General features: G+C 38.8%; 1 protein-coding gene across 1 annotated transcript in view; it reads left to right on the top strand.

The window, feature by feature from the left end:
* LOC124165245 (multiple epidermal growth factor-like domains protein 8) overlaps positions 1–25,120 on the top strand; it is an 81,836-nt gene that overhangs the window by 5,545 nt on the left and 51,171 nt on the right. The window contains exons 5-20 of the mRNA XM_046542564.1: positions 529–816; positions 3,906–3,928; positions 7,648–7,932; positions 8,863–9,000; positions 10,278–10,455; positions 11,129–11,245; positions 11,934–12,112; positions 12,596–12,789; positions 13,531–13,779; positions 14,692–14,955; positions 15,318–15,640; positions 16,930–17,044; positions 17,422–17,806; positions 18,519–18,787; positions 20,495–20,892; positions 22,899–23,129. Of these exons, the coding sequence (XP_046398520.1) occupies positions 529–816; positions 3,906–3,928; positions 7,648–7,932; positions 8,863–9,000; positions 10,278–10,455; positions 11,129–11,245; positions 11,934–12,112; positions 12,596–12,789; positions 13,531–13,779; positions 14,692–14,955; positions 15,318–15,640; positions 16,930–17,044; positions 17,422–17,806; positions 18,519–18,787; positions 20,495–20,892; positions 22,899–23,129 (3,636 nt within the window). The remainder of the gene's footprint in view (positions 1–528; positions 817–3,905; positions 3,929–7,647; positions 7,933–8,862; positions 9,001–10,277; positions 10,456–11,128; positions 11,246–11,933; positions 12,113–12,595; positions 12,790–13,530; positions 13,780–14,691; positions 14,956–15,317; positions 15,641–16,929; positions 17,045–17,421; positions 17,807–18,518; positions 18,788–20,494; positions 20,893–22,898; positions 23,130–25,120) is intronic.

The raw sequence follows: 25,120 nt of genomic DNA, 5'->3' as shown, positions 1-25,120 counted from the left end.
TTTAGCAATCACTGCTTAGATTTAATATTTTTTTATTTCGTCTGGAATATGTTACTCTTTTGGGATAAATAAATTTTAAGATCTTTATTTTTTGGCACCCTGATGAAGTCTCTAGCAGCGGGGACGAAACTGTTGGAATTTTAATTTGTGACATGGGTAAACCCAAAAAATAAGGATCTTAATACCATGGACCGTGAAAGTTTTAACCAATTGAATAAATAAATTTTGTTTCACAATGTACCTTGCTGCATTTTTCTACTAAGCCCCTGTTTAAGACTGCTTTACCATCGAAATAAAGTCAGGGAAATTTTTGACTCGAAATCAGGGTAAAGTCAGGTAAATTGAAAATTAAAAGTTGGCATTGACTGTGTACAGGCTCTCCTCATAGAATTTCCTACTTTTTCTGCTTTGAATTTAGCTTTTGAAGCATTGGCTTGGTTTAAACTTCCTTTTGCCTGGGCATTTTATAGATGTTTTTGTCTTAATTTTCAGTTCATTTTACATCAGGATTCCTTTTATTACTCACAGGTACCCTGGAGGTTTTGTGCTGTATGGCGGTAAACTTGCCAATGGAACTCTCTCGGATGAACTTTGGTTCTATGATGTTGAGAAGAGAAAATGGTCCTTGAGGGGAATGAAGTCAAAATTTCGTCCTCCACCCCTCACACGTCACTCGCTGACATTGGGCAGAGATGGGTGGATATACCTCTTTGGAGGCAGCACCGTTCCTTCCAAAGAGGGTGATGGAGTGGGGGCTGGTATTCGAGGAATTGGTGCTCCTGGCGAGTTTTCCTCGAGCTTGTTCCGCATAAGACTGTCAATATATGCTACCCATCGTCGTCATTCTAGTGAAGGTGAGATTTGCCTCTTAGAATGTGAAGTATGACTGGGAATTAATGGCCCACTGTTGCTATGCAAACTTGTTCATTTCTCATTTTTGTTATCTCTACTTCCCAATACCTTGGTTGTGTGCTAATTTTCCTTAATTTTCAAGTACTTTATTTCTTTTTGCTCTGGATTTGGTTGATTAAAAAAAAATGCTCTTATGGCTTTTAATATTGTACATACAATTCTCTCTTGATATGCCTTTTAAATAAGGCCAATTAATGCTGTCTCTTTGTATGGGGGTGTCTATTATGTGAGGTGATTTTGGAGACTATTGCGCCCCCTCTCCTGCGCTAATGAGATATCGTGAGATTTTTTTCTACCACCTCCATCCCTCCCTCTAATCCCATATGAGGTAGTTCAAAATGTGTATGTGTGTGGCATAAATTCATTTTTCTCTGATTTATTGCATTGGATTTATTAAAAAAAGTAATTTGTTCAATTATTTTCTTCAAGATTAAATAAGACTATTATTTAAGGTTGCTAATTACGTCCTGAATTCAACCCAGTTTTCTCTCAAATTTACTCTGTTTCTTGGGGAAAAAAATGCCTCATGTAATTAAGGATGCACCCTATACAACACAGAGGCCTTCATTTTAGTTGAGGTATTTGAAAATATTTATGGTAAGTAAAATTATATAATGGGTTTTAAAATGGAAAATTTCAGACATCTTTAGCTTTTCTGTCTCCAATAAATGTGAGATGTGGTGGGGCAAATTTTGTACGACAGATGCCTCTTGAACAGGGAAACAATTCAATCCGGGTGAAGTGAAAAATTACCCAGTGGTTTTAAGTCATCAGCTTTTTTCTCTTGAAGTTTAAACATGCAGATGATATTGCGATAATATTTACTGCAAATGAGAAAAAATTGTGCCACAAAAATGGTTTCTTGTCACGCTAAATAGTTTGTTATAGCTAGAACTACATGAAATTTTTGTTTGTAATAGTTGTTTACTTTACATGTTGGAGATGCCTTTTGTGGCCGGGAGTGGATGAGACCTTGAAACAGATTTTTTAATGATCAGGATTATTAGAAGTGCTAAATTTCACTCTCTTTTCTATTTTTAATTCAATTTCTTATGTATATACTTCATCATCATCATCATTAGTCAATCCTAAAATTGGTTTGAAGCAGATCTCCATTATTTTCTCCTATCCGCTTGTGTTTACTGGAAACATTTAAGTGCATCAGTTTTATTTCTAAATGATTTGAAAAGTACTTTTCTATAAGGTTGCTTGTAACTTGAGAATATACATCGCTCTCTGATTTATAACTGTAATTATTCATGGTATTAATGATTTCTTTTCTCTTGAAATTGTAATTTCTCTAATTTATAATTGCTTCTCTGGTTAGTTACAAATTTTACTTTTGTTGACACTGCTTAAACTATTTTTTAATAGTGTTTTCTTTTGTCATGTTATCTATAGATAACACAGAGGCCGATCGAGCATTCAAGGAAAAGGGATCAACAGTTTTGGGAGATCATGGGAATGTCACAGTTAGAAGAGAGCCTAAGGGAGAAGCAGCTGTGTTTGATGATGCAGGAATTGAGGTATGCATGTTTCTTTCACTCTTCAACTGTGACTTAATCGTGGATAAAATGGATGAATTTGAATCTCAATAAATCATTTAATGATGAATATTGAAATTTGATCGCTTTTGAACAAATCAAAGGTGAACTAATTTTTATATTTGAGTAAATATTGAAAATAATACAAAGCTGCGGTTTGACTACTCACTGACTGATTGGTACAAATTCACAGCCCAAACTGTGAGGGTTACAGATCTGTAATTTTCTGGGATAAAACAAAAAAAATATTCATCGGGAGGAAAAAATCTCAAAAAACGGAAAGGTTCAATACTCTTCAATATACATCAACTTGAATTAACATGGCAGCCTTATGGGACTAAAACATTTTCGTCAATATCAATGTTTTCTAAATGTTACTGGGAAATTATCTTCCACTGACGGAAACTAGGTTTTTTTGGTTGATTTTTTAATGCCTCGATTATTCGAAAAAACCACTCAAACATGGTCGAAATAATTTTTTTATGTCGACAATGCTTTTCTTATGGCAGAACTTTTGAATTTTTTTTACCAACTTGCAGCAATCATTGGACATTTTCCATGAAATATGATGTCAGTAATTTTTAATCTGATATTTGGCTATCTCGAAATTTGCGTACAGTAGACTCCCGATTATCCGGCTGCAGTTTATCCAGGTTGCGGATTATCCGTGTATGAGTTCACGGTCCTTCAAAGTTTTCTGCGATCTTTATATATATAAACAAATAAAATAAAATCGGGCGCAAAAGCATCACGATATTTGCATTTTTTAAAAATACAACGCTATACCGGGCTAATTATTTCCATTAGAATCCCCTTTTTAAAGTGGAATTATTTTATCTACTTGCTGACAAGGAATGATTCAAGTTCACTTGAACGTCTGCTCTAGCATTGTAGATGACAATCAGCGGCAGGAAAAAACTCCTGATTAATTTTTGAAGATTCTTCAATGGTTAATCATTCGTAAATTCTGGGAAATGTTAATTGCGACTCTAATTGTATATTTCGTATCGCAAGTGCACAATTGTTGCTATGGCCTCGTATGTGGTTGAAGAAAGTCCAGGGAAACCGGAGATTTTGTCTCAAGTTCCTTTAGATGCAAGGACAATCAACTTAATGTGATCAAGCCTAGAAATTTTTATGTGAGTTATCTCCACTTTGAAAAATCTTGAAATTTTTTATTACTCCAATTTTCTCAATTGTCTTATGGTCACTCAATGGTCTTAAAGTTTCATGTCTCAGGTGGGCCACTGGTGTGCATAAAATTTTATCTCACGTTTTAAATGTGCAATTAGCATTCATCTAACTGGTAGTTAGTTGCTGAATCACTGACTTACTGTAGTTCCATTTCCCCAATTGCAACGTGCTTAGATAATCATCCACGGGTTATATATTTAGCCGTGGGTACAACTGCCTAAGGCATGGCCCTCTAATCTTACCCATTTTACTCAGTCTTGTCTCTGAGCCAAGTCTAGGTCAATGGCGACCCTAATTTCTCAGGAGGCAATGGAATAATGACCTGGGTGGCAGCCCTCTCCTGAGACAATATTGGGGCTTCTTAGGCCAAATTTTTGCTCCACTGTTTCTCGAAGTGGACCAGTCAAGGTCTCTAGCCATTTCAATTTCTTTAGAGATACCATATACAGTAAACTCTTGATTTTACGAAGTCAGTGGGACCGGAAAATTGGCACTTCGTAAAATCGAGTTTCGTAAATTCAAACCTTTTTCATAAGTCACGAAAAAAATGTTCGCTTTTGTTTCTTCCGCCGTTTTTTGTCTTTAGTGGTCTTATTTAAATGTTTTCGGTGGTTATTCTCGGTATAACTCATAGAAAAGGCTTTTTGCTATCGATTTATGATGTGAAAAATCGTTAAATAATTTTACCACCATAAAATTCCCATTTCTTGTTCATACTTCAACATCAACGATCGCTAAAGAAATTCCCGACCAGTTTAGAAAACATAATCAAATAATGAATTGCATTGTTTATTATAAGAATTAACAGTAATAAATTTGTGGTTAGGAGCCAATAGCTACTATTAAGTATGCAAAAGATAGATATTTGTTTCTGACACCCACGGAATTTTAGCGGCAGCCGGGCTAACCGCCATTTATGTCGCCCTCTATCGCTCAGTGACGAGAAAAAAAGAAAAACAAGGGTCTTCGCCCGTTTCCAAAATAACCTTCGTAAGTTAATATTTCGAGTTACTTCGTATTTTCAGCAGAATGTGCTCTATTTTCACTGAGATTCAATTACGATCATAAATAACGTAGGGTGTGATTATCTTCTGGCGAATATTTGAAGTAAATTCTGTTTGAGTTCTCCGTCCGACTACTGTGTTCCATCATCTTCGCAGACGTTGCCATAAAAGACTTAATTCTTCATCAGGACTGTATTCTTCATACCGGGTGTGAGGTGACCTGTTCATATAGTATGTTTCTCTCCTTTTATGCCGACAGGAGCAAGGTTCCAACCGGAAAACGACAGGAGAAACATCTTACAGTATCGGAGAAATATAGATAGAAACGTTATTATCCACATTGATTGTTTTCCTACAATAGACGTTTTATCATTTCTCAACGTGGTTAAGTATTGGTTCGCTAGCGTGAATTCCCAAAAAATGACACGCAAAAACCTGTACCGTCACCTCATTTAGTTTTCGTGTTCCTTTCTCCGCCGTATTGAAAGTTAGGCAAAGGATCATTGACATAGAGAAAAGATTTTCTTAGTTTTAGCACTAAAAAATAGTCGCGCCATAATCGTAAAGAAATATAGTGTGGAAAGAGCAAAGAAATTAATTTCAATTGAAAAGTCAGCTGAGAAGAAGAGAGACAATTATAAGCGCGGCACCATTTTCCCGATAGTGGAAGATACTTCTTCCGCCTCTCTCCGGTTAATAACTTCCCCCCGTTGCAGGTAAAGATGAACCATGCCCTTCTCCACAATCGGGGAACGTTCCCAGTGGGTGGGGTGAATAACAGTGGGATGGGAAGGAGGAAAGAAGCGGTCAGCATATGGTGGGGTGAAGGGGGCAGGAGAAAGAAGGGTGGGGAAAGGGCCTTCAGCTCTGCCTCAGTCTACTTTTGGGGGCCGTATTTTTTTGCGACGCACAAAAGCTCAGTCTCCTTAGGGAGGGAGAGAATGGGAAATGCTGGGGAAGGAGGGGTTTGGGATGCGTGGTGTCAGCAAGATCAGCCAAAGGCGGCAGGAGGGAAGGGACGGCTTTGGAAAGACAGAACCCCAGCATGGGAGAACTGGGAAGCGCGTGAGAAGAAAGTTTATGGTTAGACTTGGAAGTGCGTCTTCATTACGAGAAGCCTGAAATATAAATTGGCGGTAAATAGAGCCCAGTACTTAAGATATTTAAGTTGTTCATTCACAAAGGCCAATATATACACGAAAAGATATTATGGCGCGGATTGCATGTATCAACGTCCATTTCGGGATGTTATTAATTTCTGTTCCCATTTATAAAAGTAGCAAATAGATTTGAAAGAATGATAATCATGAATAAAAATATCTAAATCGATATCCAAACGCACATGAGCAAAATAGATGAATGTATACATACCGATCCATCGCAAGTAATACCGCTCAAGCTTCTTCCGGTATAGGACTTTAAAATCCTGGATAATGCCTTGGTCCAAGGGCTGGGACTTGCTGGTCGAGTTCGGGGGTAAAAAGAGGACTCGAACATTAGCCAATTTTAGATCTTCCACGTATTTATGAACGGTGGCATTATCCATTATTAAAACAATTTTGCTGTTCTCTCCAGCAATTTTTCTCTGTAGACGTATAACCATTTGCTGGAAAATTTCTCGGGTCATCCAGCTGTTTTTATTTGCATGGTAAAAAACGGGGAGGGCTTCCAATTTTACATGTTTTAAGCACCGTGGCCTTTCAAATTTCCCAATGACAACGGGCTTATTTTGTCCGTGCCCGTTTGGTTGACGCACAGCCCCACAGTAACACGCACTTTACCTTTTTTCCCCCCATGGCACCTTTGCCCTTTGAAACCCAGGGTTGCGTCAGGTAATGCATTAAAAAATAACCCAGTTTCAGGGGCCAGCGAGGGTGAGCTCGTCGAGGAAAGGGTCCCGGATTAGGGACCCTTCGAAGTGCTTCGGCGAAAAGTAGTCAAGTAGTCTTCGAAGTACGTTCACAGCAGTGCAAAGGGTTAATTAGGGGTGTACGAAATACTCCGCGCGACCTTCCTGACATGTTAAACTACGAATTATTGTCGATGCTATGTTTACGAACAGGCACGTAAATAGGGGCATAATGTCAGCCACGATATTTTAACTGAACTCCTACTCCCCCTAAATTCCCACAGTGAGGTTTTTGGCGACCCATTTCTCTCCAAAGTTGCATTATCATTTACGATTTCGCACTTTTGATGGACCACAGTTGGAAGCGCTGATTTTTTAGCTACTTACGCCGGCGTAACTAGTTTTGTTGACAAATGTTTCGCCGTAGTTCGTATAAACGAATGCCATTTGCTCCTAGGGACCGAGCCGAGGTTCGTAAATTCAAAAAATTTCGTATAATCGAAACTTCGTATAATCGAATAGCGCCATGTATTTAGCATAGGCTTTTCACCGGGACCGCAATATCACTTCGTATAATCGAAAACTTCGTAAAATCCTGCTTCGTAAAATCAAGAGTTTACTGTATGCCTTTTCTTAAGTAAACTGACAATGGGCTGATGTTGTGTAATCTTCCCCTATCTTGGATGTCTAATTGTGTCAACTTTGTACATTAGAGGTTATATGGTACTCTTAACTTGTTCAATGCGGGCCCGATTTTCATGAACCTCGTCAGAATCAGTCGATGAAATAAGAAGGAAAAATAGAGAGAGATTTTCGCGCCATAACTTCTGTTCAAATGCTGCTATTTACAAACGGCACACACGGGTTGAAAGAGGGAAGCTTGCTGAAGGCCATGCACACAATCAGAAGACTCGGAAATGGATATTAGTCACATACGGAGGTGGAGAAAGGCTGACCGGCAGAGCACGTAAATTTACATGCTCTGTATCTCGGCTTGGACGGGATCACTTCAATTGACGTGCTATGTGCTGAATGTGTTAAGCTTCTTATTTCAATTTTCAGGGGATGTCCAATCAAACAAGAGAGGGAAGTAGGAAAGATCCAGGAAAAGGGTCTAGCAGCTCAGGGGATATTGATTCTGAAGAGGATGAATCATGGGAAGAATTGCATCCCAGAGGTGGGAAGACCCTTGATGTCCGAGTTGCAGCTCACAGCACAGTGTACTATGCTCCGTCTAATTCACTTCTGGTGTTTGGGGGCATTGTTGCTGGAGGGACGGCTCGCTTCTCTCGTCTCTCGGACCGTCTGTTTGCCTACCATCTGGGAGAAGCACAATGGGCCGAACTTAGAGGTTACCCTGCTCAGAGGCCAGTTTTAAGAGATCCATATGTGCCTGGAGAAAGGGCTTTCCACACAGCCACCATTGTGGGTAAGGATTGTCATTTCTCCTACCTATTTATCCAGGCTATAGTAATGACTCCCTAATATTGACTCTTGGGTATCTTAGAAAAGGTTTGCTCTGCTGTTTAACCCTTTCCCTGCTGTGAACGTACCTAGTACGTTCGCATGGCAGACATACTTTTTCTTCCTCCCTGTCATGCACTTTGGCAAAAGCACTTCGAAGGGCCCCTAATCCAGGACCCTCTCCTCGAAGAGCTCACCTACGCAGGACCGTCTCATCGACCCGACTAGCCTCCCTCCCGAAAAGTGACCGCTCTGACTGCATTTTGAAAATCAATCATTCAATCCGATCATCAAAAAATGATTGGTTTCATCGCACACCTGCAAATCAAGCAACCAAGTACGTCTTTGAAGCATGTTTCTGCAATGAAAAATAACGATTTTGTTAACTTTGCTAAAATGGCCATTTTCTGGTGGTCCGCAGCCACGTTTTTAGCAAAGTTAACAAAATCGTTATTTTTCATCCCAGAAACACGGTTCGAAGACGTACTTGATTGCTTGATTGGCAGGAGTGCGATGCAAACAATCATTTTTTGATGATCGGGTTGATTGATTGATTTTCAAATTGCAGTCAGAGCAGTCACTTTTCGACCCCCGCTGGTAGGGTCGATGAGACGGTCCTGCGTGGATGAGCTCATCGAGGATAGGGTCCCGGATTAGCGACCCTTTGAAGGCTGTACCACGCCCATTATTGAAGTACCTGCTCCACGAAATGCATTTTAACCTTTTCGCCGCATGTTAGGAGAAGGTTTTCGGAGATTGAACAGCAGCGAAAGGGTTAAATCCTTTGACTTAGCTGTCTGTTTGGAGATGATTTGACTAACTTTTTTCCACCTAAAAATCATATTATTATAATTTGTATGTGAACATAAATAATTTTATCTAACTTCTTTTAAAGGCAATTATCTGGTGGTATTTGGTGGGTACTCTCATCGTCACAACAAAGAAGAAATATGCTATGATAACCAAATGTATTTCTACCATCTTGGGTGCCATACATGGATCAGTCATGATATACTACCACAGACTGATAAAGGTAAATATACTTTAAATGTTCATTATTTGGCCATGATGCTTGTAGTTCAGGGAGTTATAAAATGTTCACTATTTTTTGATGAGGGATGTAATTTTTTAGATGCCGTTAAATTCCTGAAATAAGTACCCTTAAGGGAGTGTTTAGCAATGCCCAGGAGTGTGATATTTTTCCAAGATAATATCACATAAACCCAGGAATATGAGATATCTTGGAATGGGCTAGTGTTAAAAATGTTCATATTGTCAATAGGTACCTACAATTTTTTTGACACCAATATTTTTTGAGAGGTCACTTAAAGGAAAATTCCCACATCTATGAGAGTGGTAACGTTTTGAAGTCATAATGAAAGACCTGATAAATTTTTAATTATAAATAATATTTGTTGCCTGATTGCTCTAAATAATGTGGTGCTCGAGTTATTTGTTGAAGTGACTGCATGGCCCCAAGTGGCTTGGCCAATTGGACCAGATGAGAGGGTGAAAGGGATCAGTAAACTGGCACCAATATTGTTGGATTATCTGCTCTGTTATCCCATAAGCTATTGAATTAACAATATTACTAATAATGTGTAGGGAGTGCTACATATGACTGGTTACTTAATGTGCAGTAAAGCACTTGGGTGCAGCTTTATTTCCAGTAAGAAAATCACTGTGAAAAACTCATCGGGATTTAAACCCAAATTCCCGATTAGTGGAAGGGTATGCTCCCAGCTAAGCTATGCTTGGTGGCGTAACTGGTAACATACCTGACCAGCAGGTTGAGAGATCCTGGTTTGATTCCTGGCTAAATATAATGATTTTTCATGGCAAATTTTATAGCAATGTATAGGAATAGCGTTTAACATTGAGTAGAGTAGGGAGTGGTATTTTGCTTCACCTGCAATCTGCCACTTTGAACCAAATGCTTGTCCTTTTCACTTGACTGAGTACATAGAATATTTATAATTATTGTGGTGCTTGAAAGCAGTGACCTTGTTAAGGAACCACTTCTGAGAGAAATAGTGAGAAGTTAAATAATACTTTTAGCAGAAGAAATGTTAATAGTTTTCTTCTATAAGTATTTAGAGCCGTATTGAAATTAATATCAGAGGAAAGGAGAGGTTTAAATCTTATTAATATTTAATAGTGTTGAACTTGAGTGTCATGGAATTAAGTTGATCCTCAATACTTCCAATACCATGGAGCATTGGATGGTATAAAGTGTTTTCGAGGTGTAGAATCTCATCTGTATGTACTTTATAACCAACTTAATAATCTGTACTTTTTTTTTTCTTGTAGACTGGAGCTATCCGAAGAGTCAAGGAGTTTTTGCTCATACAATGGACCTGCGTAATGGAAACACACTGCTGGTGTATGGAGGTTATCATGGGAATGTCAACAATGATTTGCTCGCCTATTCTTTGCCACCAACACTTGCTCCTGCCCTTGGAGTCTCTCCTGAAAAATCATGTTCTAAGTAAGTGCAGGTTCTGTATTTATACATTTTAGATACAGTAAAGTAATTACATAATATCTTAATATTGATAGTACCTATTGTATTTTAATGATTTGAGAACTATTCTTACGGTCGGTAATTTCTACCCTAACGACAATAATTATCCAAAAAGGCTTTTGTGTTGGACTGAATAGTACCCCGGAAAAAGAACGGATTCTGGAAAACCTGGAAATCTATTGGAGAGTTTTTAATTGCTTCAAAGTGTACATCCTGGTAACAATCTCTTTCATAACACGATCTAATTTATGCATTATGGAGAGGTATATAAGAAACCTACAGTTGCAAATGCATTTGTTATTGCACGATCCTGGTTTTATCAAATCCTGGCATCACTACCTGATGCACTGATGCATTATAAATTGGCTAGAATGTTGTGCGGCTGTGAAACCCAGGTCGTGCGTTAAAAATTGTATGTGCAGTTTCAGTTCCATTCTTATTTCTGTCTCCAAATGCTGTCATAACAAGTGATCAAAACACTTAGCATGCTGGTTCAAAAATTAACTGTAAGATTGCATTTATGTAAATATTAGACTATATTTTATCAATGCCTTCATGCTCAACATGCGGAATGCCTAATGTGTTTTCTAATTGCATATTTAGTTATTTTTTTCTTCAAATCTGTCTTTCCATGTAGCCATAGAAAAATTTTGGAGTGTACGTCTGACCCAGAGTGTGGCTGGTGTTCAGCAGATGAAACTTGTTATGGGCGTACTTTGACTGCTAATTGCACCACTAATTTACAGACTACAAGGTAAGTTTAATAAGTTTTCATTATTTTAATCTTAGATTTGGGACAAATCACTTTATGTAAAGGTTCTGGAATTCCTCATTTAATCTCATGAATATCTCTCTGAATGTCCTTTCAATCATCCATGATAAGTTCCAATGAGAAAGAAATCTTATTTAAAATAGAACATTGTTGGAAAATATCCACACAGTACTATGAAAATAACTATGCAGTGTTTGTTTGCATGTTGTATATTTTGATTGGAAATTTTATTCCTACTAAATTTTGTGCACATGAAGGAGAAGTATTAGAGTTGTAATAAAATCTATTCATAAGTTTTTAATTTGCTAACCCTTTCCATTTCTTGTAATAATATGGACGTTGGTGTTTCAATGTTGGCCTTAGCTTTTGGTTACTTCTCAGCCATTGATGCACAGTCTTTTGCATTTACCGTATTTCTCCGAATATAGTCCCCCTCTGTATATAGTCCCCCCTCCACAATTTTGAGGCCTCAGTTTTGGGAGAATTAAAAAAAAATATGCTTGAAAATAGTCCCCTCTTTACTTTTTGCATGGGCATTTTTGGACAAAAGGGGGGGACTATATTCAGATAAATACGGTATTTCCTCTGAGATTGCCACTGTTAAAAGGGTGGAATGCTTGGTGATATTTTTGAAGACATTTTCTTAAAATCATCCTTTCTCTCCTGACAGATGCCCTGGAATTTGTCCTGCTCTGGGAGATTGCCACTCGTGCCTCATTCATGGAAACATGAACAATGAGGAAGCTAAGTCCTCTGCTCATCCTGTTACTCCTGTGTCCGTTTCTCATAAGTTACGACTTGGGCAGTGCACTTGGTGTGTTCAGAATGCCCGCTGTCATCATAAAGATGGTAAAAAATATTCTCTCTAGCCGTTCTGAAAATAGGTTTAAAAATTGGTGTCTTCATTGTTATATTTTACTCAGTAATAATTATTGGGTTGTAAAATTTAATTAAATTGATTCAAATGTCTTCTATTTTAGTGCTTTGATATTATTATTAGCGAAGGGTCGGTTCCTGTACCAGGTTCTTGTTACTGCCTGTGGAACCGGTATCGAGAACCGATTGCATAAAGTGGGTACTTTGGAACCGGCTCGGCTTTGAACTGACTCACATGTTATAACAAATTAACAGATGATGTTGTACAAAATCATTTTCTCAATCTCATTCCAGCTTTATTTGTTAACTCTTGTTTCCTTGTTTATGTTTTAGGACATATTCAAGAATGCCCTTGGAATGTCTCTTCTCTTCTGTCCTTGGAATTCTAGATGTAGATTTAGACCAAAGATGTTTCATTATTATGGTATTTTTACTGGATGGTAATTTCTTCTTCAGATAACTTTGGTGTATGTGGGACTCAGGAGGATAATGCAGCTGGGGCTGGCAGTGGCGATGGACCGCCAGTGGGTTGGTGGGGGCCTCAAGGGACTGAAGTGATTAGGGTGGAGGAATGCCGCACAATGGACCGACGTCCAGGTCTCACGTTTCTCAAGTACAAACACCCAGCCAATTATACTCATCCTGATTATGTAAGTTCATTGAACAGTAGAAAAATATACTTTCTCTATTGGTATATCTGAGCCTTAAGGCTGATGAAATGGCTTAAAACAGTTTTAGGTAGGGTTGTGGGAATGCCAAATTTTCAACTCAAGTCAGGTTCAAGCTTAGATGAGCTAAAACTTGTGAGTTTTTGGTCAAGCTTGAGTTTCAATGCTTTTTTAATTTTGTTATAAAAAATGATGTTCTTAAGTTTCAGTTAATTCCAAATTAACTTGTCAATAGTAATCAATGCAAAAATAAACAGTCCAAACTGCTTAGCTTGTTATTAAAATTCAGCAAAGCTTTTTTATGTTTTCAAAATATGATGATTAGATGATTGTAAAGCTCATAATTGTTTCCCTATTGCAGTTATGTGCATAGGCATTTTTAATTTAAAACAACTTGATTAAGTAATGGTGTAATCATATTGACCAGAATGCATCAATAATAATACTTGTCTTTACTCTCTGAAAAAAATATTAACGAGTAAAGTATCGTGCATAAAATCTCTTGATGACGTAATGGAACAAACCAAATTTTGGGTAATTTGATGTATGGAGGTTCACTATGGATAGGTTTAGGTAATAGGCACCATTTTTTCATATCCTTCGGAAATGAAAGGCATTACTGTCTTTTAAACCATTATATTTATGTGTTTAAACATACATGCCTTGGTAATCATTTATGCATAGTGTTTTGAAATGCCTAAAATTTTTTGCTTCTTCCCTTAGGTTGGGATCATAAATGCCACAACTGCTGACTTCAACTTGCCTGGAGCATTTGGCACCCGAACAGAACTGCCTCTTGGGGGGGAGGTTCGTGCCAGACTTTTAGGATTCCTTTGGCCTCCCCAGACCTCATCATTGGCCCCCTCGGGGAAAGCCATGGTGGGATCCAGTGGAGCTACCATAAGAATTTGTGCTAGTTTTTCATCGGCAAGTCTTTCCGTCTCAAGACCTCATACTAGTCCACCAGAGATGGTAAGTAATGAAAGACTTGCTGGTCTTGGCATTGATGGCCAACCCTTAGGCCCCTATTAGCCGAGGCAACCAGACGCGCCACCGGTGGCACGTCCGGTGGAACTGGTCAGTCGTAGGGTATAGAATCAAATGAGTCCTATTAGCCAAGGCAACGAGACGCGCCACCGGACGTGCCACTGGTGGCGCGTCTGGTTGCCTCAGCTAATAGGGGCCTTATGTAATCCCCCCTGTTAATCTGCCTCTGTCTTTATCAAAGATCTGTGCTGAAGTGCAGTGATGTGATGCTTTACTTAGGTCCAAATTGAATGAATTAGGGATTCATCACTGCTGAAGTGCATTTGCTGAACTTGTAAATGTACTGATTATAATGTATCACTTTATTTCTCAGGATACATCCCCATATTTTTTGTGGCTGTATTTATGAAAATAAATTCTGTTGTGCAAAGAAAGTTTAAATTTTGTGCAAGGATCTTATGGTACTTTGAAATCTGGGAATATTTGGGAAATTTCAGACCTGGGAAATTTGTCATGATTTATGTGCTGAATTTCTTCCTTTGAGTTTGGCTTTATGCAGAAAACAATAGATTTCCATAAAAGTCAATATCTCTTTGGAGCTCCTCATTCCACTTTGCCTCAACCAAAGGGGTGCATGAATCAGCACTTCCCATTGGTCGCAGATTTAATGCTTAGATGGTCTAATTCATTAGCCAGAGAATAATATAATTTTATGGATTAAGCCAGGAATATCCTTAATCTAAATAAAACTTGCAATACATCGCATTGGCTTGTATAAAAAAAGTAATGGTATGATCAAACTGTAGCCTTGAAATGATGTGTAATATTTTGACTCTTGTTGATAATCTGATTTTACTGACAAATAAATGACTGCAATTTTCTTTCCAAACCATCCAGGTGCTGGTAGCCAACCTGACTGCTGAAAACAGGAATTGCACTCTTGCAATCTGGCCACAATCTCCAGGGGCACCCGTGATTCTGGAGAGGACTGATGTTCTTCCCAATGCAAAGCCTAATGCTCATAATTCTCCATCCTGGAACAAGAAACATCTGGTTGATTTTGAAGCTAAGAAAACGGCGAGAGGTAGTGGCCCATCAAGTGCCCATCACCACTCTAAAATGGAATTATTGTACAGCTACAACTCGGAAGACAGTAATAAAGTGAGTGAATTTGTTCAAGTCTTTAGACGTTATTTGAGAACTGATTTTTATCCTGAATGAATGAAGGAAAAACCTAAACTTTAGGTTTAGTATAATGGTAAAATCCATCCAAACATTTTTTCCCGTGATTTAAAAAAAGATAGTTTGTATTTCTTCAGTTTTAATCCACTGTGTACATCACTTTCCCAAGGGACTCATTAGTATGAGACACATGGCTGTCTACCCACTTCTCTTTTACTTTTGCATCTGTAAATTTATCATTAAAAGCCCTTCAAATGATTTTAAAAAGTTTGATTTAAAAAATAAGGTTCAAGTTTAAGGAACTGTATATGTGTCGCTGAAAATGATATTTTCTTTCCTAGGTTTTTACTTTTGAGTATCTTGAGCCGTACTCAAATGGATCTTGCAGTTCCTATCTTAACTGCCTCCATTGCCTATCAGACTCAAGTTGTGGGTGGTGCGAAACTATTGGAAAATGCATGTCACGCTCTGTTAATGAGACGGAGGAGTGCTTATACCCTGTAAGTGCTACAGCACCATCTGCAAAGAGAGATTGGCACTACTTAACACTTCTCCCATCAAGCTGCCCTAATTGCTCCAACTTTGTCTCGTGTGAAACATGCATGGGCGCTGACGATAATTGTGAGTGGTGGATGGAAGATGCACGCTGTGCCCGGAGAGGAAGGTTCGTGTTTATATGTTTTTCTATCTCTCATGAATGCTATGTTTAAGGTGATACAATTTGCAGTGATGTATTGTGTGCTGAGTGGAAGAGTGAGGAATTTACAGGCTAATTATTCAAACTTCTGCATCCCAATTTTAGTTAAATAAAGCATTGTAAAATTTCCTCTGAATTAATTTTTGCACAGTGCATTTCATTGTTGCGACAACATTTTCAAGTACATCATGTACAGCTAAGTTCTTCCTTAAATATGTCCTACTGCTGAAGGAGAGGGGGTAAAAGAATGGATGAGGTTGAGATGTCGGGAAGTGGAAATAATGAAGGTTGTGGGAGAATAGGTTGTTTTTTTGGGTCTTGAGAGAGAAATGTTCCAGGGTGAGGGTTGTTAAAATATGTGTGCCGGGCATTGATTGTTGCTCGTTAGAGTTTTTATTTAAAAAAGTATAAAAGATGTATTCAATTTTGTTCTAGTAGCCAATTTTAGAGAATAAATAGCGCACTTAAGACAGTGAGATTTTTAAGAAGGGTACTATATACATATTTGTCATTGATTATTCTACTATGGTATAAGGTGGAAACACTCTTAGGGCAAGGTTGTGTATGAGGATTTGGTGGCTGTAGAAAAATTGAAAAACCCCTGAATTGCAAATACTTTTTGGAAGCCAATGAGCTGCGCCTGATGAACTTGAAAATGTACTGTTGTAAATACAAAACTTTTTTCAAAAATAAATTCAGTGGTGATATTTAAAAGTCTAATGTAACTAGTATTAGCAATATCTACCACTTCATGCTCTACCACTCTTCATACAAGATATTCTACTTCTCAAGCTTTTGATTAATCAAACATGTGCCAGCCTAGCTGGTGGCGGGTTAAAGTTCTTGCCTACTAACCCTGAGGTCACTTGTGTGAATCTCTCTCCTGGGTGTATTTTTCACCATCCAGAGCTTGGTAGCATGTTTCTAGTAGAATACTTATGAGAATACGTAATAGTAGTAGTAGTAGCATGTTTCTAGGAGAATACTTTATAAGAATACGTAGTATAGTTCTTATAAGTATTCTACGTAGTAGTAGTAGCATGTTTCTAGTAGAATACTTATAAGAATACGTAGTATAGTTCTTATAAGTATTCTACGTAGTAGTAGTAGCATGTTTCTAGTAGAATACTTATACTAGTAGCATGTTTCTAGTACGTATTCTTACGTACTACGTATTCTTATAAGTATTCTACTAGAAACATGCTAACAGTGCACTTTGTCAGATTTTGTTACCTTATTGGCAACTTTCTTTTCAGATCTGCTGATGCTGTGGTTAGTATTTCTCAGTGCCCTTCTCCATGTCATCACCGCACCAGCTGCAGTGAGTGTCTTGGGGAACCTGGAAGATGTGTGTGGTGTGACTCCACTCAGGTATATATTTTATTCCATTGAAATGATCATCATCACTGGTCAACAATCCTAAGATTGGTTTTACACAGCTCTCCACTCAATTCTCTGTCTTCTATCTAATCTTTTCACACCTACGTTTCTCTTCACTTTCACAAAGTGCTAAGCTCTGGAGTGCTCAATACTCCGGAAAGCGCCCATTAGTTTTTATATCCAATAATTGGATTCTTGTTAGGGTTTATGGGTGAATACAGAATGGCATTGATAGCTTTTTCATTTTAACTAAACCGTATGTAGTCAGAACATAGAACATTTCATTTTGATTTGTTTGTGTAGCTGATGATAGTTTGTTATGTTTTGTAATATTGTTTCATTGAAGTTGTTAATATTTTCTCTTTTAGGAATGTTTTTCTTTTTCTGTTTATACTTCTGAGTATCAGTTTGGCCTCTGTAGAGAGTGGGTTGATCAAGATTACAGCTATTACCATCATGTTCAGCATGGGTCAGTTTCTTCTTCCTTTCAACAAAATATATCTCCCTTGACACGGCATCATAGACTGGGTGGAGTGCTCAATTCTCGCTCAAAAGATTTGGATAGATTGGGAAGCAGAAATAGTCCAGCCCCTGAGCCAAAAGGTGTTCTCTCTACTGAGCAATGCCGTTCTTGTGAAAGGCATCTCAATTGCTCCTCATGCCTTCGCAGTTTGGAATGTGGTTGGTGTTATTCCACCAACGACCCCACGGTTGGTGTTTGTGTCAGAGGAGATTTCATGAAACCACAAGTTGGTAAGTATATTCTGTGTTTTACTTTTATTGTTAGTTGAATCGATACCCTTTCTCAAAATACAAACCTCCTGCATTTTACCTTCCCTGTTCATTATGTTGCAAATAGGAAAGATTTACTCATGTGATCAGCACGATAATGCATGGAGATGTCAAAGATTTTTAAATTGCTGGTTTAATTCTTTTGTATTAAGCCTTTCATCGCCTCTTTATTGGAGGCCTTCATTTGCCATTTTTCCCACCCACTTGTCCTTCATCATCTATTATCATCAGGCCATTTGTCTCATTATGTGTCCGATTGCGTTGTTTTCTTGTTTTTCCATGTGAATTTCTTTCTGAATTTTCATGGTATTTTCTTGTTGACTTTTGCCTCTCAATATTTATCAGGCCGTCTATTGTTAATCATGCACAGTTTATGTTTCTGACCAGAAAACCAGGTTATATAATCAACACACAAAAATACATTTTTTGGGAGTTAAAATTTCCCAATACCTTGAATACTTCGTGGAAATTGTTTACACTGTCATTGAGGAAGTAGGAAAATTAAATGCATTGCATATAAAAATACAGTAGTCTCATTACAAGTCCCCAATTGCACAATCAGGAAAGGGATAAGTTATTATCAGAATTCACTTAATGATTACATCTGTCGTGAAATTTTTCTTCAATGCACAATTGAATATAATGAAATATATTCACTATCTTGATTTTTCAGGCTCCTGTGCTATTGTTCTGGCATCTATGAACCACACGAGCAAACTCTTCTGGAGTCATAGTGCAACTGAAGCTACAGTTCCTCCCAATGTGTATGCTCTAGCCAGAATGCTTTCTTTGCGCAGTAAAATAAAGAGACAGGAACGGGATGTTAAATTGGATTCTGAGCAAAACCAGACCAGTATACTTGATGCATTGTCTAGTATTGATGCTGATTTGCCTACATCTTCTAGTGCATCTACAGATCCTGAGGAATATCTCATCACATCAGTAAGTACCGCACAGTCCTGATTTAAGGTTTTTCAGGCAGGAGGGAAGGGGAATTTCAAATGCTAATTGAGGAATTGCCCTTTCTTTTTGGGTTTTTAATGATTTTAACCTCTTTATATGTATAAAAAAATGTAATTTTAAGTCATTAAAGGGTGTCTTATGTGACTAAAAGAAATTTTTTTCAATTTAATGTGCTCTGCCCAAAATAGTTCGAGAAGGTGAGGTGTTTTTGTCCAAGTAAAAAAACCATTATCGAAATTGTTAATGCATTAAATCATTTAATACTGATGGTAGAGCTTCGTTCAAAATTTGAAAATTCTCAGATTAAAATGAGGAATTAAATTGGAAGTCTGCAATTTATGTACATGCAAGCAACAATTATCCATATAGCTAATTCATATAAACAAAGAATGAGTTGACAGAAAACCAATGCCGCTGGTAGGGTTATAGACTGTGAAAGGAGGGAGACCAAATACCCTTGGAGTCTGAGATAATGCCGAGTCCCCGCTAGGAGGATCGAAAAAGATTGGTGTTGAGAGTGTTTGATTATCCGCAAGACGCTTCTTAAAAAGTGTCTAACATAAATGCTCCATACAGAGGGGACGGAAGAGTCTCTTGGGGCTCAGGCCAGTCATGCTAAGGAGAGAACTCCACCGTTTTGAAAGGGTTAAAGAAGTTAAAAATGAGCCTCGAGAATATTCATGAGGGTACTTTTTTTGATAAAACCACTTATTACATTTGCAAAACATGACAATCTCTAAAGCGGCTGCTGTAAAGTCAATACCTATGCAGATGGCTGAAAAGGCATAAACCAAACTTGGTTCTCTTATGGTGGAAGACCTTAGCAGAAAAATAGGTATTTGAAAAGACCTCAGTTTTTGATCCTCAAGAAGTTTGGACTACAGACGTGAACTCTGACTTAGAGACAAAATATTCATGGCCTCGAGTCAATGGAGACAGAGAAGTTAATGTTGGGGTTGGGAAAATTGCAGAAATAATTAAAGCAATGCAGCTCAAATTGTCTGAGACATGTTTGTATCTAAGTGCCTTTAAGCATTTTGGACCCCTCTGCAAATGTGGACTCAGAAAGATTTTTTTCCTGGTATAGCACTGTATTAACAGATTAGAGAAAAAAGCTAAAAGTAGGCAATTTCGTCTCAATAGCAATATTTCATTTGAAATAACAGACATTTAAGAGTAATTTTTCTCTCTATGTAAGCTGGATATATGGATTAGCGCAGGATAAAATATATAAAATAGGTGAATTCACTCAATACTCCATGTATATTATTGCTTAAATTATCCCCACTTAATAATATCCTAAATTTAGGGCAATGGTTGGGCCTCTGAAAGCATGGCTCTCAATCAACATCAATTATTTTGCTGTTTAAATTACGCCGATTTCAGGGTAAAATAACATCGCTTTTGTAAAAATATATCAACACTTTTGGCTATAAAATAACCCCACCTTTTGCATGTCCCTATTCATAAGTAATGGATGTACAAGGAGGTAACGTAAGGAATTTTAGTTGTTTACAATCAGACTTGCGAGTTTGCCACTGGGGTATCTTTGAGTATCAATTGCTTTGGTTACACGTGTTCAGATGCAGAGATAAATTGAACCGGGCATAGAAAAAAATAATGCTGGCTGTTATTAAGTGTTCATTTAGACTTTTACTTCACTTTTATGAATTCTTATTTTTTCAGAGCACTTCACCAACTACATCCACCTCATCAATGCCATCATCAACTGCATCAATGCCACCATCGACATCAGTCACAGGAAAGGAAATCAGTTCACCTGTGGAACAACTGCAGGACACCACCACTTCTAGCAGTTTATATGTTGTCACTGGTTCTTCTGACGTGAGTGATGAAGTAGGTAATGATTCACCAAGCCGTGTGTCTGCTGGGGAAGCTGACGGCCAAGAGCCTGTTGGAGAAGTTTGGCAGTGGGCATATGCTGAATGTCCTGACGTAGATGAATGTGCTCTTGGAAGACATCAGTGCAATGCCAAAGCTGAATGTCACAATACTCATGGGTCCTATGTGTGCCAGTGCAAAAGAGGGTACATAGGTGATGGAGTTACCCACTGCAATAAAACGTAAGTTGGTCAAATTTTTGTAGAGATGGGCATGTTCTGAAAATCTGATTCTCGATACTAATTTACACAATGCCATTATCGTTTGATACGCAATATTTTCCATACCACTAATGAACTCATCAGCTGTTGGGAATGAGTAAACCAGTACAGTGGAAGCACCATATAATTCATGCAGAATAAGGTGACAGGCTCGAATTAGTTAAAAGAGCCAAGTAACCATTTGAAACCCTTGAATGGATATTAAATTAATTCCTATTAGTGGGTATGGCTAAATTTTTTACATGAAGCATTTGTAATCGCTATCGGGTGATTTTGTGATTACGTGCTTAATCTCTGGCATTTAATGCCAAACTATAAGTTTTCCTCCCATTTTGTTGGTAATATGTTTGTATCAGACATTAACTAAACTCCTTAATTACAGTGGAACTTGGTTAGTACGTTCCTCCTTAGTACGTTTTCCTCTTTAGTACGGCGATTTCCCTCGGTCCGGGTACCATCCGAACAAAATACAGGTAAAAGAATTTGGTTAGTACGTTTGAAAAAATTGCGCTTTCCTGGTTAGTACGCTCAATTGCTTGCCGTGACGCAACCCGCAATTCGTTCTCTAGTGTCTTCTTAAGGGTCGCAAGCGTCTGAATTCATGATTTAATTTATTATTATTAGCCATTAACATTCTTCCATTCATTCCACATCTCTTTCTTCTACCGTAATTTATCGAAATGCATTTCTGAATTCTTGTGACGTGCTGAATAATAAAATGCGGCCATTTTTCGGGAATGTCTGACTATGAAAAACTACAGCCAATAAGAAGCCCCAATTTTCCCCACCCCGAGCTCCTCACCTTCTGTTGCCTTTGGAGCGCTTGGGAGTGCCCACTGCTGCGCACCAAGTTCGTGAGTGGGCAATTGTTGCTATTGCACGAGTTACCATGATGATGAAATGAGTCTTAACGGTATTAGAAAATTCCCACATTATCTAAAGCAGTGCTGCTCCATAAACTCGACATCGTGCGTATTTGCTTGACTACTGTTGCGGGAGCAGACGATCCTCTGGATCTCCACGCGAAGCTTAGCTTAAAAATACTTGATCTCGGAACGAAAGCAGACGACATTAGACAAATTTTGAAAGTAAATTTCAACTGTTTAATATAAAATTTTCTTGTAATTACGTCGTAATCTAATAATCTTGCGTGTCATCAGTCGATATATCGATCGATTTTACAATCGAAATGGTATAATTCCAGAAGCGAATGTCTACGGCTGTTGCCGTAATTTGAAAGTCAATATAATTTTGCCCAATTTTTATTATGCTTAAAAAACCAGTTGAATTACTCCGGGTTGTTGTTATATTCTCCGAGTACGCTGTGAGAAAGAAAAATGACTTGTCTTCGCTTGTCTGAGCTTCACTCGTCCTCGTTCTGTAAATATATATAGGATAAATCACGGGAGATAGACGCCGTAATCATGGAATCTCCGGGATGTCCATGAAAAATTGCGATTTTTATTCACATGGTATTGTTTTTCATGGTAGCGCTCATTTTCTTGATTTTAAATGTGAAAAGAGTTCAGGAAGGCGATCCTATGAGAACTACCGATAGTAATTGTAATTATGACGACTTTTTCACTGATTGCAATAACCCCGACTGCTATTATTTACTTTCCTCGTTAGTACGTTTTCCTGGTTAGTACGTTCATTTTTCGTGGTCCCTTCAGAAACGTACTAACCAAGTTCCACTGTAATTTCTCACGTATGCATTTCATCATTCTTTTATCATCCTTGTGCGCCTTGTTGCTATATCCCATACTCATTATAAGGGGCTTCCTCTGTACTATTGACAACATCCACTTGGAGTGATGCATGGCGTGGATGAATAAAAATCAAGGTTAAGATTAAGATGCAATTATGGAAGAAAAATAAATATTGAACCCTATTAAGTGATTTACTTTTATTTTTCATAAGTTCTTCCGTCTGGAGAAAATGACCTACTGATTTATTTTTTTCCACAGTTGCTATGAGGAGTGCAAAAATGGGTATTGTGATGGTGAGCCTGAGTTCCGCTGTCAGTGTTTTTTGGGCTGGACTGGTCCTGATTGTGCCACGGACTGTGGTTGCCACAATCATTCAACATGTGATGGATCTACCAGGCCTGCTGGTGTTGAGGACTCCCGACCAATAGGCCCTGGGCACTGTGATTATTGCCAGGAGTGGACTCAGGGGAAATTCTGTGAAGAGTGCAGGTAAGGAGTACCGTATAAGCTTGTGTAAGAGGCGCACCCCTATTTTGAGGATCGAAGCTATAAAGAAAAAAAAATTTTGTGACATTTTTTTTATCCTATCGTGCGGTGTTGCAGGCGTATGCCTGGAATTTCGACAGTTATCAAAATGTCCTCTTTCAGTACTATTTGAAAGAGGAAATTTTGATAACTGCGGCGGCATAAGAGCTCAAAACTCAGGCAACGCAAACTGCGTATATCACATTGCTGCGCCTTCGCCTTCGCCTTTAAAGGCAACGACGTCACATGCAAGATCGGACGTGTTCTTCCCTTGCTCCTTCGCTCGTAGCTTTAAATACGGAGGGGAGGGAGCCCTCTTCCCCTCGACCTCTCCTTCAGCGCTCTTCACTTATAAGCATTTCCGATTTCTTCTATCCACCATTAAGTCCAACAATGAGCACACTCATTCGAATTTTTTCAACCGCAGGTTTTGAGATCAATATTACTATATGCAGTATGCCGCGGGATGCCCACTCGCGGCAATAAATTTAGCGCGCGCTCCGGAGCGAATCACCCCGCGCGATCTTTTCAATGTTCACCTCTGGGGTACCGACGTGACGGCGCGATGCTTGCAAGAAATTCAAACAGGAGCATTTTAAAAATACGTCACTAAGGGAGAAACTCCCCTGCCTGCCGCTTGATTTTGACCCAGGGTTTCAGATGACTGACTCACGCTGAAAACCAAGGCAACTCAGTTCCTCTTGAACTTGCAACCGGTGAAGGGGAGGGGGGGAAGATAAGAAGTTTGTGTAAGAGGCGCACCCCCATTTTCGGCTGCAATATCTGGGAAAAAAGGTGCGCCTCTTACACGCGCTTATACGGTATGTCTCTATGTCTCGCTACGTTTGCATCATCAGCCTCTCGGTATTGCTCCATTTGAAGGGATTATTAGCTATCCATTGGTAAAAATTAGAGATGTGCGAATAGTATCCGCGAATACTCGAATACCTCGAATACTAGAAAGTATTCGATATTCGAGATTTCGAATAGTTATGCGAAAAGTACCGCCTCGAATACCTCGAATACTTTGAATTTCGCGTCATACACTGTCGCACGCACGTCGTTGGTAGTGACTCGGAAAAATGTAGAGAACTGTAGTCATTTAGTGCTCGCAGCGCCGTTTTACGCAAGTTGACGAATTGCATCAAATTCGTGGATTTTAGCGGTGAAAAGTGTTCGACGAGGGGAACCGAAAATAGTCGGGTGAAAAAATCCGAAAAGCCCCGATTCCCCCCACCAGGAGAAACTCAGTGCCGTGGGATAGCAACCTTAGGGCATTTCCCACGATCCTCTATCCCCCTCCATTCAGCACTCGCCTCAACCACTCTGACGCTTTCTTCTTCTCCGAAATCAAACAAAAGGTCCCAGCTCGCGCAGGGATCGCATTACGAAGACCCCTGCTTCGAAAAAAATATCGAGTTACGAGAACAATAAAAACGTGTTTCACGCCCTCCCCCCTTTTCTCACCCACTGACCTTTTTCTGGCTACCTGCTTCGAAGTTCCCCATTTCTGGAGGTCAACTGCTGTGTGAGTAACGTGGGATACTTACATTAGCGCATTTCCCAAGGTCCGGTATCCCTCTCCATTCAGCACTAGCCCCCCTTCTGAGGCTTTCCTCTTCTTCAAAATAAAAAAAGGTCACAGCTCGCGCAGGGATCATATTACGAAGACCTTAGCTTCGAAAAAATACGCGAGAACAATAGAACGTGTTTCGGGCCCTCCCTTTCCTCCCCCACTGACCTTTTTTTTCCTACCAGCTTCGAAGTTCCCCATTTCTGTGGAGGTCAACCGCTGCATGAGTCATCTATTAGCACAAAGGGTGTCTAAGAATGACTTTCGTCAATTGATGTTACACCTTTATTGAATTGAAATATTAGTAATGTGCGCGTAATTTCAAAAAGAATAAGACCAAACACGACGTATTTCTGAGTTTATTTAAGCATTTTACGCAAAG

Source organism: Ischnura elegans, chromosome 9, assembly GCF_921293095.1.
Source record: "Ischnura elegans chromosome 9, ioIscEleg1.1, whole genome shotgun sequence".
Lineage (NCBI taxonomy): Eukaryota > Metazoa > Arthropoda > Insecta > Odonata > Coenagrionidae > Ischnura > Ischnura elegans.
The sequence above is the reverse complement of the archived record's forward strand: the minus strand, read 5'-3'. Positions and strand labels throughout refer to the sequence as shown.